Here is a 13621-nt window from a genome sequence, read left to right as displayed (position 1 = left end):
TATCTTAAAAAAAGGTATAACTGAATTATGAATGTTTATGATTTTATCTTTATTTTATTTTTTTTGAGATGGAGTCTCGCTCTGTCACCCAGGTTGGAATGCAGTGGCACAATCTCGGTTCACTGCAGCCTCTACCTCTCAGGTTCAAGCAATTCTCCTGCCTCACCCTCCCGAGTAGCGGGGATTACAGGTGTGCCACCACCATGCCCGTCTAATTTTTATATTTTTAGTAGAGACAGGGTTTCACCGTGGCCAGGCTGGTCTTGAACTCCTGACCTCAAGTGATCCACCCACCTTGTCCCCCCACAAGGTGTTGGGATTACAGGCGTGAGCCACTGTGCCTGGTCTATCTTTAAATTCCTATCTGAATTTGTTTAGGTTTTTTAAATAAAAATCTTTTTTTTGAGAGACAGGCTCACCATGTTGCCCAGGCTGATCTCGAACTCCTCCTGGACTCAAGCTATCCTCCCACCTCAGCATCCCAAAGTGCTGGGATAACAGGCATGAGCCACATGCTTGACCTGAATTTTAACTGCAGTTAATTATCACTTAACCAGCGAATTCACACAGGAGAAATCCCCTGGCCGGGCACGGTGGCTCACACCTGTAATCCCAGCACTTCGGGAGGCCAAGGTAGGTAGATCAGAAGGTCAAGAGATCAAGACCATTCTGGCCAACATAGTGAAACTCCATCTGTACCAAAAATACAAAAATTACCTGGGCATGGTGGTGCGTGCCTGTAATCCCAGCTACTTGGGAGGCTGAGGCAGGAGGATTGCTTGAACCCGGGAGGTGGAAGTTGGCAGTGAGCTGAGATCACGCCACTGCACTCAAGCCTGGGTGACAGAGCAAGGCTCCATCTCTACTACAAAAAAAAAAAAAATTCAACCACCTTAGGAAGCCTTTCATTTATGTATTTCTAGCATGTACTTAGTGTTGCACATGGGAAGGGCTAATAGATGCTGACAGAGTGAACAACTTATTTAAGCTTATCTATTTTGTGTGTGTGTGTGTATGACAGGGTCTCACTCTGTTGCCCAGTCTGGAATACAGTGGCATGATCACAGCTCACTGCAAACTCCAACTGCCAGCCTCAGCCAATCCTCCCACCTCAGCCTCTTGAATAGCTGGAACTGCAGGCTCACACCACCACACCCAGCTAACTTTTGTATTTTTAGTAGAGACAGGGTTTCGCCATGTTGCTCAGGCCAGTCTCGAACTCCTAGACTCAAGTGATCCACCTGTCTTGGCTGCCTACATTGCTGGGATTACAGGCATGAGCCACCATGCCCAGCCAAAATTTTTTTTTTAAGGGAAGGGATCTTGCTATGTTGCCCAGGCTGGTCTCAAACTCCTCAGCTCAAGCAATCTGCCCACCTCAGCCTCTGAAAGTGCTGGGATTACAGGCATGAGTCACCATGTCCAGCACACTTTAATATTCACTATGGGCCCTCAAAAGGAAATGTTTGTGGGGCCATCAAAAGCAAATGTCTCTTGAACCTAGTCACCTGGGGGGACAAGTGTGGGAAAGTACACCTGTGTTCCCATGAGAACCACTCAAGAGGAGCAGAAATCTTGTTTTGCTATTTCCTTAATTGCTACTAGGGCTGGGATTTTTTTCATGTTTATTGGCCCCTCTACATTTTTTTCTTTAAAAAAATTCACAAAGCACGTTTATATTTGTTAGCTCTTTTGATTCTTCCTATGATAGTGTGAAGACAGGGACAAAACGCTGCCATTTTACACTCCCAGATCTAACAATAGCTACCAAGTAATTAAGCCATGCGTTTCTTCTAACCTTCGCAATATCACTACGAGGTAGTTCTTACTATCCTCATTTTACAGATAAGGAAACTGAGGCTAAGTGACGCTGGTGGACTTGCCCAAGGCCACACAGCTGGTAACAGGGACTGGCAGTCACTTGAGTCCTACATCAGTACCTTTGCTACTACAGCAGCTCCTCCCCTTTCTAGAGGCCAGGATGAAAAGATGCTGGTGTCAGTGGGGGGCACGAAGGTCCACCCAGTCCCACACATGCAGAGAGGCATCATTTGTTGCTGATAACAAAGTCTTTGGTCTGCAGGGATGCCAGGTGTGGGTGGTGACCAAAGGAGCAGGGTCCATCCCGTTTCCATCTAGGAAGATGTGACCTCTGTGAGTGAAGAGAGGTTCTACTTGGCTCCGTGTTCCATCCCAAGATGTGGCATCATAGACCTGGACTGTACCATCAAAACCTGAGAATACAGAAAAGAGAGGCTTGACAATGAATCCGTAATTTTATTTTAAAATAATTTTCTTTCTATTTTTAATAGAGATGGGGTTTCACCATGTTGACCAGGCTGGTCTTGAACTCCTGGCCTCAAGCGATCCTCCCATCTCAGCCTCCCAAAATGCTGGGATTACAGGCACCCAGCCCCTAAAATACTTTTTATAATTTGTTCTATGGTACCAAAACAGGCTATTGGATGAGGAATCAAGGCACTTAAAAGGCTAACCATGGGCAAGTAGCATGTACCCTCAGTGTTGGCAGCTGATGACTCCCTGGGGCATGTAACCATGCGCATCTGTTGTGCACCTGTTATGCATGAGGCTCGAAGGCTAATTCTGGACAAGTATTAGCTCTTTTAATCCTCAGAACTGTATGACACAGATACTATTATTTTCCCCAGGAAACTGAGGCTTAAGAGACTTCTTCAAACCTTTTCAAGTTGCCCCAGAGTCCAATCCCCTACCTCTGGGTCCCTTTCAGCAGATGGCCTTGTCTCCTACTTGATGGGGGAAACAGAAGCCTTTGGAGAGAAATATCCTCATGTCCCTGCACGATCTAGCTGCACGCACTTATCCCATCCTGCCATCTTGGTACTGAAGAGCAAGCCCCTCTACCTGAGCTTGGCTCTTCTGTTCTTTCTGGATCCTGGCATTTCTAATCATCCTTTCTTGCTCTCTTAATGATTTTTTTCAACCCCCACCTGCCTCGACGGATCCTTCCTGTTGGCTTTTAGATACCCACATTAAGTACCCCAAGCAACTAGCTACCACCAGACCAGAACCAGGGGCCTGCTGACCTAGCTGGCTTGCTACTTTTTTTTTTTTTTTTTTTTTGAGACAGAGTCTTGCTCTGTCCCCAGTCTGGAGTGCAGTGGCGTCATCTCAGCTCACTGCAACCTCTGACTCCCAGGTTCAAGTGATTCCCCTGCCTCAGCCTCCGGAGCAGCTGGGACTACAAGCGTGCACTGCCACACCCAGCTAATTTTTTTTATTTTAGTAGAGACGGGGTTTCACCCTGTTGGCCAGGATGGTCTCGATCTCCTGACCTTGTGATCCGCCTGCCTCAACCTCCCAAAGTGCTGGTATTATAGGCGTGAGCCACCGCGCCCGGCCAGCTTGCTACATTTCAAAAGGCAAGTGGGCTGAGAAGTACCATTGAGGTGCTGTCCCTGCTGGTCTTTTTTTTTTTTTTTTTTTTTTTCTTTTTGAGACAGAGTCTCGCTCTGTCGCCCAGGCTGGAGTGCAGTGGTGCAATCTCAGCTCACTGCAAGCTCCACCTCCCAGGTTCACGCCATTCTTCTGCCTCAGCCTCCCGAGTAGCTGAGACTACAGGCGCCCGCCACCATGCCCGGCTAATTTTTTGTATTTTTAGTAGAGACGGGGTTTCACCGTGTTAGCCACTGTCCCCTCTTCTTTCTGACCCAGCCCAATGTCTGTCCCAGTGTCTTACTGTCTGCACGCCCCTCCACCAGCCTGAGACCTGAATTCCTGCTAGGCGAGGAAAGGCCGGCTGCCAGTGTGTGCAAGTTTAGTAGCCAGGGTGGGAAACGGCCTGCCACTGAAGAACCTGCAAAGTTCGAATTTCTCTGTGAGCAACTTGAACTTCTGGAGCCAGGTTTATCATGGTGCTGAAGGCTCCTTCCTGAGCACCCAACAGTCCCCTGGAAGAAAGAGATCAGATAACAAGACAAAATCCTGCTGGGCAGTACCTGAGATGGCCAAGCAATTCTTCAGGCCTGGGGCCCAAGTCACTCGCAGCAGCTCTGGGTCAGGGCTAGGTATGGATACTGGGCACTGGACTGAGCTCACAGGATGGCAGAGATCCCGGGGATCAAGAAGACAAAGACGCCCATCTGAGCCAAGGCTGGCAATGCTGGGCCCAGGGCCCTGGCCCCAGCTCCCAACTTCAGCACACCATCTCTCTCCACCAGACCCAGGGCCAGGGCTGCGATTCTCCAACGGTGCCCACTTCTGGCGGGTGTCAACAAGCCCCAGCTGGCCTGAAGCACAGCAGAAGGCAAAGGTGTCTGCATCTAGGACCTGCAGGCTACTCAGCTCCTCACTGTCACTGACATCTGGAAGACCGAGAGCAAAGGAGACAAGCGGCTGGAGGCAGATGGGTCTGGCAATTTGGCAGGGCTGGCTGGTCACAGGTCCCTTCCCACCAGTCCCAGGCAGAATAAATCACATCTCCCTTCCCACTCATCTCATCATTATCTGCTCAGCTGGTTGGGTGCTGGTCCCTGGGACTGCCTAATCCTGCCCCAGCATAGGAGCCCTTAGAGGCCAGGGCTCACCTCTTATTCACCGTGTATCCCCAACACCTGGCACAGAGGGTTGAACTCAGTTTCTATAGTGGCTGAGTTGGGCTGGGGGGTGATGCCGGCTGGAGCAGTGAGCAAGGGGCAAAGTACCACGGTACCTGAGGTGTACGTGGTCTTCCGGGACTCCAGATCAACGACCTGCAGACTGCGGAGCCTCGCCCCATGGAGGACTCTGGGTGCCACTGCGGAGAAGACGGCCACCCTAGGCCAGAGACTCTCCTCTTTCTCGTGCACAGTAATGGTGCTGACAGCTTTAATGACATCTAGGGGAAAACGAAAAGAGAACTTTAGTGAAGGTCTGAAACATGACAGGCCGCCAGCTGCCTTCCCCTGTACCTTGAGAAGGACAAGGAAGAAAAGGAGCGGCCGGTTGGCGAGAGATGATGTTGCGACATAACCACTCCGGCTTATGTTTACATTTCTGAAACCATCAGAAACATTTCAATTTCTTTATTATTTGTCTTATAAACTGTATTTTGCAAGTGGAAGATAATGCCATCTCAAAACCCAAAAAGCAATTCTGGCTTTTTATACTTTTATGGAGAACAGGTAGAAGACAAGAAAAGGAATGAGCACGCTGCTGATGTCACTTACCCCTTCAGCGACAAGTAACAGGTACAGAATTCACGAACTGATATTATTTCTTCAAAAACATGTTCCATGACCTCGAGTGACTTGCTAAAGCCTAGCAAGTACAGGTCACGTTACAGATGTCATTGTCTTGTAAGGTGGACAAGAAAGTCCACATCTTTTTTACACTGAATGGAACATCCTTGGCTTTGAGTCAAGTTTTGTTTTGGTTCTTTTATTTTTTTGAGACAGAGTCTCACTCTGTTGCCCAGGCTGGAGTCCAGTGGCACAATCTCAGCTCACTGCAGCCTCCGCCTCTCAGGTTCAAGAAATTCTCCTGCCTCAGCCTCCTGAGTAGCTGGAATTACAGATATGCACCCTCATGCCCAGCTAATTTCTTTGTATTTTTAGTAGAGATGGGGTTTCGCCATGTTGCTCAGGCTGGGCTCAAACTCCTGGTCAGGCGACCCACCTACCTCGGCCTCCCAAAGTGCTGGGATTACAGGCATGAGCCACTGCGCCCAGCCAAGTTTTAGTTTTTATTTGGTTGTCTCCACCTGCTTGGTTAGCAGGCAGGTTCTCTTCTCTGTATTCTACATCTGAGGCTTCTCTTAATATACGCTTAATGCTGCCAAAGAGGTGAGAGCTCACCTGAGCAGCCTAAGCTCTGCCCTTGCCACTGCCCCTGCCTAGGGAGAGTAGTTCTCTGGATGAACTCAATTCCTGGAGCAGGTTACAGGAAGCTCCATTTGGGGCTTGGATGCCATGCTATGGTTGCTAATTCACCTTATCTGCATTAAAGTAGATTAATTCCCACCTGGCTCTGAGTCTACTTTTTTTTTTGGAGACGGAGTTTTGCTCTTGTCGCCCAGGCTGGAGTGCAGTGGCATGATCTCGGCTCACTGCAACCTCCGCCTCCCGGGTTCAAGCGATTCTCCTGCCTCAGTCTCCCCAGTAGCTGGGATTACAGGTGCCTACCACCACGCCCGGCTAATTTTTTGTATTTTTAATAGGGACGGGTTTCACCATGTTGTACAGGGTGGTCTTCAACTCCTGAATTCAAGTGATCCACCCAGCTCAGCCTCCCAAAGTGCTATGATTACAGGCATGAGACTGTGCCCAGCCTGAGTCTACTTCTTAACTGGCTCAGATTAGGGGACAGGGGTGTATGAGTCACACTTTCCTAGAACCCAAACCCCATCAAGTCAAATTCACTCACCACTGTCCTCTGCAACCTGCCACACCTGCAGGTAACAACCTGGAAGGCCACTGGTAACCAACAATCTATTCAGAAAAGACAGAAAATCAGTCCAGACCATGGGGAGCTTATCCACACAGGTCCCTTCCCCTTCCCAGCGCACTTAGCTTGGGACTCCACTTCCCATATCAGGACATCTTACTGCAAGATCATCAAGGCCAACCACCCTCACTTCACAGATAAGGAGCAGGCTCAATCCACTTCAGGGAGACTGAGCCCAAGCTTCCATGTGTCATGATGGTCACCTACAGAGGACACCAGTATGGGGCCAAACACAACCTGACCCAGAGACTCCTGGCCTCTCCCAACTGAGCAATTATCACCCAAGAGCAACAGAAGAGCATCTTTCTGTCCCATATCTATTCCCTGGAGCAACTCCGGTAGACCTGTTGCTTACATTAGTCAAAGGGCTCTGGGGGGCTATGAAGCCACAGCAGTGGTTTCTTTGTATTCTGAATCTGTGTGTATCTGTGTGCACACACTTGTGCACTCACATGTGCCCGTGTGCTGAGGGGGTGGGAATGGAGATGAGGAGGCAGAATACCCCCAGGCATTTGCAGCCATCCCATTCCATCCTGTGTGGATGGCTGGATCACAAAATTGACCATACCTGGTATGTGGCACGTGCTTTAGATCAAAGATAGACCTGTCTGAAAATCCTCCATGGCGCACTTTGAAATCTCTTTCTGGGAATAAGCCCTAAAATACAAAGGAGTAGCCATTCAGAGCCAGCTCTTCAAATGAACATTTCAGAGGAACTCTAAGTGAGGAGTCAGGTCCTAGCCTGGCAGGAGGCCATGGAAGCCACTCAGCTGGTGAAAGGGTGTTGGTGTCCTGGTATTTGGCAATGTTGGTCTCAGCTGCCTACACATACAGCTTCCTTTTTCCTTTGCACATCCAAAACCCTTCTCCTAGCCTTTCAATAGCCCCTTTTACTACAGCACAAGCATTATACTCCAGGCCTTCTAGAGAAGCCAGAGAAGCTTAACAGCTTCATCAAAGAGAGCAATGGACACATCCCCATTTCTCCCTCCATTCTCCCGCTGGAAGCCAGGTGGGTTCCTCTAACGATAAAAATTAACAATTACAACTTATCAGTATTCACTGTGTCAGGCGCAGTGTTTAGGGCTTTATCACATTTAATTCTTACAACCTCCTATGATATAGGTACTATAATTATCCGTATTCTACAAATGACACAGCTAAGGCACAAGGAGCTTCAGCCACTTTTCTAAGGTCATACAAGTATTAAGTTGTGAATTTGAACCAAAGTCTGTCTAACCCAAGTCCATACTGTTAGCCACTAGGCTCTACTATCTCCATGTAAGCAACCAGAGGCAAGGGAAAAGGAGGTGGCCATAGAAGAAACAAGGCAAAGCTGGTGGTGAACGGGGAGGTAAATCAGTTCTCACAGCGAGGCTCAGTCTGGGTGAACCCCTGACTCAAGCCTGACTGGAGATGGGGAAGATGAAGAACACTAGGTGCTACCCTATAGCTTCTGTAGCCTCTGAGTTTTATGAGTACAAATTTGGCTTTTTTTTTTTTTTAAACTTTTTTTTTGAGACAGTCTCACTCTGTAGCCCAGGCTGGAGGGCAGTGGCGTGATCTTGGCTCACTGCAACCTCTGTCTCCCCAGTTTAAGCTATTCTCCTGCCTCAGCCTCCTGAGTAGCTGGGACTACAGGTGTGCACCACCACAGCCAGTTAATTTTTGTATTTTTAGTAGAGACGGGGTTTCGCCATGTTGCCCAGGCTGGTCTCGAACTCCCAACCTTAGCTGATCCGCATGCCTCAGCCTCCCAAAGTGCTGGGATTACAGGCGTAAGCCACCACACCTGGTCTTTTTTAACTTTTTAAATTTTGTGAAGAGATGGGCTTGCCATGTTGTCCAGGCTGGACTTGAACTCCTAGGCTCAAGCAGTCCTCCGCCTCAGCTTCAAAAAGTGCTGGGATTATAGGCGTGAGTCACCATGTCAGTCTACAAACTTGGCATTTTTCCTAAGCTTTCCCTCTTGAGATTATAATTCAGTATGTTTGGGAAGCATGCTAGGAATATGCATTTTAGCCAGCACTCCTAATGGCCCTGGTAGGGTGGTCCTCAGGGTACTTTGATAAAAACTGGGCCACATCTGCATGGGATCTAGCCTCTCCCAGGCTGAACAATGTTTTTCTATGTCCTTGTCTAGCCTCTTAGCCTCTTCTCTTCTAAACAATTCGACTCAACTCCATAATATGGTGACGCCCTAAGATAAATTTATTTACTTATTTTTGTGAGATGGAGTGTCATGCTGTTACCTAGGCTGGAGTGCAGTGGTGCCACCTCAGGTCACTGCAACCTCTGCCTCCTGGGTTTAAGGGATTCTCTGGTGCCTCAGCCTCCCCTGAGTAGCTGGGATTAAAGGCATATACCACCACACCTGGCTAATTTTTTTTTTCTTTTTTTTGAGACGGAGTCTCGCTCTGTCACCCAGGCTGGATGCAGTGGCGTGATCTTGGCTCACTGCAAGCTCCACCTCCCAGGTTCAAACAGTTCTTCTGCCTCAGCCTCCTGAGTAGCTGGGACTACAGGTGCACGCCACCACACCCAGCTAATTTTTGTATTATTAGTAGAGATGGGGTTTCACCATATTGGCCAGGCAGGTCTCGAATTCCTGACCTTGTGATCCGCCCACCTCGGCCTCCCAAAGTGCTGGGATTCCAGGCGTGAGCCACGCGCCTGGCCAAATTTGTTTTATTTTTAGTAGAGATGGGGTTTCACCATGTTGGCCAGGCTGGTCTTGAACTTCTGGCCTTGAATGATCTGCCCACGTTGGTCTCCCGCTCCCAAGGTGCTGGGATTACAGGCATGAATCACCGCGCTCGGATTGTTTCTTATTTCATTAAATAATTTAAAACAAAACAAAATAAAAAAGGCCAGGTGCGGTGGTTCACACCTGGAATCCCAGCACTTTGGGAGGCAGGAGGATTGCTTGAGCTCAGGAGTTCGAGACCAGCTTGGCAAGACCCCATCTCTACCAAAAAATACAAAAATTAACCGGGTGTGGTGGCACATGCCTGTGGTCCCAACTACTCAGGATGCTGAAGTGGGAGGATGGCTTGAGCCCAGGAGGCAGAGGTTGCAGTGAGCTGAGATCACGCCACTGCACTCCAGCCTAGGTGACAGAGTGAGACCCTGTCTCAGACAAAAAAAAAAAAAAAAAAAAAAAAAAAAAAAATTTAAGAAATTTGGGGCCAGGAGTGATGGCTTATGCCAGTAATCCCAGCACTTTGGGAGGCCGAAGCAGGCGGATCTCTTGAAGCCTGGCGTTCGAGACCAGCCTGGCCAACACAGCGAGACCTCATGTCTACAAAAAAATTTAACAATTAGCCAAGCATGGTGGCACATGCCTGTAGTCCCAGCTACTCGGGAGGCTGAGGCAGGAGGATCACTTGAGCCTGGGAGGTTGAGACTGTAGTGAGCCAGGGATCACGCCACTGCACTCCAGCCTGGGTGACAGAGCAAGCCCTTGTCTCAAAACAAAAAGGAATTCAGGAGCAAACACTCAAATTCCTGCCCCTACATGGCCCTTCAAGGTCATCTGCCTGTATGCCTCACTCCTCCCTTGTCCTCTGATGACTAATACCATCCCCTGGACTCCTGATCTATCCTCACCTTCTATTCCTGGAAGCAGGAGCGTGTTCCCTGTGATATTCCCTCATTTTCACCCTCTCCCTCTTCAAGGGTTACTTTCCCATAGCTTGTAACTCTGCTCAAGCCTCTGTGTTTAGGAAACCTTCCCTCAGATCTGTGTTTCCGACTAGCTGCCGCTTTAGCTTCTTCCCTCCCTACATTTCCTGACTCTGCTTCCTCTTCATTTTTAGTCTTTGGGCCTGACCACCACCAGCAAAAATCCTGTAGCAGAGGCCACCAAGAGTTTCCCAATTGCGAGTCTTATGAATGAACTCAATTCCTCATCTGAATGATTTTTTATTTTTTTTTGAGATGGAGTCTTGCTCTGTTGCCCAGGCTGGAGTGCAGTGGCACGATCTCAGCTCACTACAACCTCCGCCTCCCGGGTTCAAGCAATTCTCCTGCCTCAGCCTCCTGAGCAGCTGGGATTACAGGTGTGCGCCACCCCGCCTGGCTAATTTTTGTATTTTTAGTAGAGACAGGGTTTCACCATGTTGGTCAGGATGGTCCCGAACTCCTGACCTCATGATCTGCCAAACTCGGCCTCCCAAAGTGCTGGGATTACAGGTGTAAGCCACTGCACCTGGCCTTCAATTCTTCATCTGAATGATTTTATTGGAACTCTAGACAGCTACTAACTCTTTTTTTCTTGAGTTTTCTTCTCTTGGCTTCAGAAACACTGACCTTTTCTGAGAGTCCTCCTACCTCAGAGGCTGTTCTTTCTTAGTATTCTTTGGCGGGGGGGGGGGGGGGTACTCATCCCTTAAATGTGTTCCCTGAGGTTCCGTCCTCACTATATTCTCCTCACTCCTTATATACCACACATTCACTAGGTGACTTTAACCACTCTAAGCATTTCAACCACCTTCTATATCCTTAATCGCTCCCTAAATCTATTTCTGATAAAGTATAACCGACCTCCTCCTCTGATAGCCCTCTGTAAACCACGAGACATTCTACAGCATTTATCTCTCTGCATATTTGCCTCCCTCTGTTAGACTAGAAGGGCAGGCCTAGCGCTTTCTCTCTTTCTGGTATCCAGGACAATACCTGGTAGATACCAGGAGCTCCACAAATGTTTAATAAATAAATAAAAGTTGACATACTCAGCATTTATATTTTAAGTTACCTTGTTTTCGTTTACAGAAAGTCTGAGAGGTAATTTCAGATGAAGAATTTCATTCTTTTTCAGGCTTTCATAGCCAGCAACAAAGACTCCTGGAAAAAGAAGCAGAGATAGCTGTCACAAATGGTTAGAAAGATTGCAGACCATGGATAGGTCTATAAACTCCCACCCAATCTCCCGAAGTAAGGATACATTCCTTCACTGTGCAGCCTTGCATGGAGGAATTGAGTATCTGGTTGTGTCTTTTTCAGACAAGGTCTGGCTGTGTCAGCCAGGCTGGAGTGCAGTGGTCCGATCATAGCTCACTGCAGCCTCAACCTCCCAGGCTCAAGTGATCCTCCCACCACAGCCTTCAGAGTAGCTGGGATTGTAGGTGTGAGCCACCATGCTCGGCTAATTTTTGTTTTTTTTGTAGAGACAGGGTTTCCTTGCTCAGGTTGGTCTCAAATTCCTGGGATCAAGCAATCTGCCCGCTGCCTCAGCCTCCTGAAGTGCCCAGCCTGAAGACTTTTTTTGTTAGCCACGCTGGAATGCAGTGTCGTGATCTCGGTTCACTGCAACCTCTACCTCCTGGGTTCAAGTGATTCTCCTGCCTCAGCCTCCCCAGTAGCTGGTGGTACACAGGTGTGCACCACCTCACCCGGCTAATTTTCGTATTTTCAGTAGAGACGGGGTTTCACCATGTTGGCCAGACTGGTCTCGAACTCCTGACCTCAGGTGATCCGCCTTCCTCGGCCTCCCAAAGTGCTGGGATTACAGGCGTGAACCACTGCTCCCGGTCAGAGATCTTAATAAGGGGAATATTAGTGCTGATGGGGCATCAAATTGCTCCAAGTGACTCTCGGGTGCCCAGAAGAGTGGGTTGGGTCCCTCTAGGCTTAGCTCCTGAAACCCAGCTCAGGAGTGAGATTCCCTCTCCTTCAGGCCAGGAAGGTATACCACCTTTGTCATCAATCCATTCAAGGACTCGAGTCGCTCCTGAGAGGTCGAATGCATAGAAATCCTGGTACCTGCAAAAAAGGGACATACAATCACACAATGCACAGCACTTCACAGCTCAAAGAACTCCAAGATGGCAGCCGCATGGTTCAGTGGCCCAAACTCTGGAGTCAGGCAGACGTGGGACTGAGTTTACTTCCCATTTTACTCCCTGTTTCTGGGACCAGGCCAGTCCCTTGATGTCCCTGAGCCTCGGTCCTCATGTGTGGACCTCCCAGAGTACCCAGATTTCCCAAGGTTGACGTGAGGAATCAATGAGATCATCTGTGTTCTGAGCTGAACTCAGAGGCTGGCGCAAACTAACTGGGCACTGCGTCTTCACAAGCGCGGCTCTTACTAGTAATCTCACAACTCGCGCACGCAGGAAGGAGCCATTTCCTAGAGATGGTGACCTAGGCCCAGGCGGAGTCCTCCGCGGTGGCGAGCCCCGAGGCCACAGCTGGCCCACTCTGCACCAGGATTCCCAACATGCCTCCACCCACACCCATCCGCCCGCCAGGCCAGCTCCGGGCCCAGCTCCCGTCTCCCAGCCCCGCACGATTTACAAGCGCAAGGAGTCCACCAGCCAGTCGTCTGCAGGATCCATGGCAACGGCCGCTTCCGGCGTCTCACTTCCGCCTGCGAGCCTTCGAGGGGGGGGTGGGGGGCCGCGCGGCTCTCGCGAGATGTGGGCAGGGCCTCCCGTTAGGGGCGGGGTTAAGAGGCCGAGCTGCGCCCCGGCAGGGGTGGGTTACGGGTTTTCTCCGCGAAAGCTCCGGGAAAAGTGACCTGAAATCGGGACTTTCCCGCTGTCAGCTCCGAGCAGGACCTGAGGACCAAATGATCGCCCGTTTTAGGGCCGGGTGTTTGCAGCCCAAGAAAGGGGCAATGAATGCTCCAAGGCCAGAAATAATACAGGACCGCCCGGTTAAATTCGAATTTCAGAAAAACGGTGAATAATTTTTTTCGTACGAGTATGTTCATGCAATATTTGGTACATTTTATTAGATAAAATTATTGTTTATCTGAAATTCGAATTTAACTGGGTGTCCAGTATTTTTATTCGCTAACGCTGACAACCCTTCTGACGGCCAGAGAAGAGAGGAAGCGGCCGGCGGGGTCTGGATCCCAACTCGGCGCTCCCCTCCAAGCCCGGCGGGGGGATTGAGTAAAGCCCGGCAGTGTAGTGTCTGCAGCCCCCTTTTACTAGCGAGGAAACTAGTGACACTTGCCTGCGCCAGTAGGTGGCAGAGGTGAGAGTAGAACCCCGCGCCTGGCACGAAGCCTGGCATGCAACAGGCGTTATTTGCTTGCTGAATGAATGAGTAGGAGGCCAGAGTCAGTGCCAGGCTGGTGCCATGGCATGGAGTATTCTGGACTTTTTGAGCCAGCCCCATCTCACTCAACACTCTGCCCTCCAGCCCCCTT

At 49.5% G+C, this 13621-nt stretch overlaps 1 protein-coding gene across 1 annotated transcript; it reads right to left on the bottom strand.

The window, feature by feature from the left end:
• Positions 1 to 1608: 1608 nt before the first annotated feature.
• WDR73 (WD repeat domain 73) lies at positions 1609 to 12899 on the bottom strand. Its single transcript, XM_024232301.3, has 8 exons — positions 12760 to 12899; positions 12158 to 12225; positions 11219 to 11307; positions 7031 to 7119; positions 6382 to 6446; positions 4691 to 4855; positions 3978 to 4343; positions 1609 to 2234 (listed from the first exon to the last, which is right to left on the bottom strand). The coding sequence occupies exons 1-8, from the start codon at positions 12798 to 12800 to the stop codon at positions 1999 to 2001; spliced, it is 1119 nt and encodes a 372-aa protein (XP_024088069.1). The 5' UTR covers positions 12801 to 12899; the 3' UTR covers positions 1609 to 1998.
• Between the last annotated feature and the right edge of the window lie 722 nt (positions 12900 to 13621).

Source organism: Pongo abelii, chromosome 16, assembly GCF_028885655.2.
Source record: "Pongo abelii isolate AG06213 chromosome 16, NHGRI_mPonAbe1-v2.0_pri, whole genome shotgun sequence".
In the NCBI taxonomy this organism is placed as follows: Eukaryota; Metazoa; Chordata; class Mammalia; order Primates; family Hominidae; genus Pongo; species Pongo abelii.
This window is presented reverse-complemented; position numbering and strand designations above follow the sequence as displayed.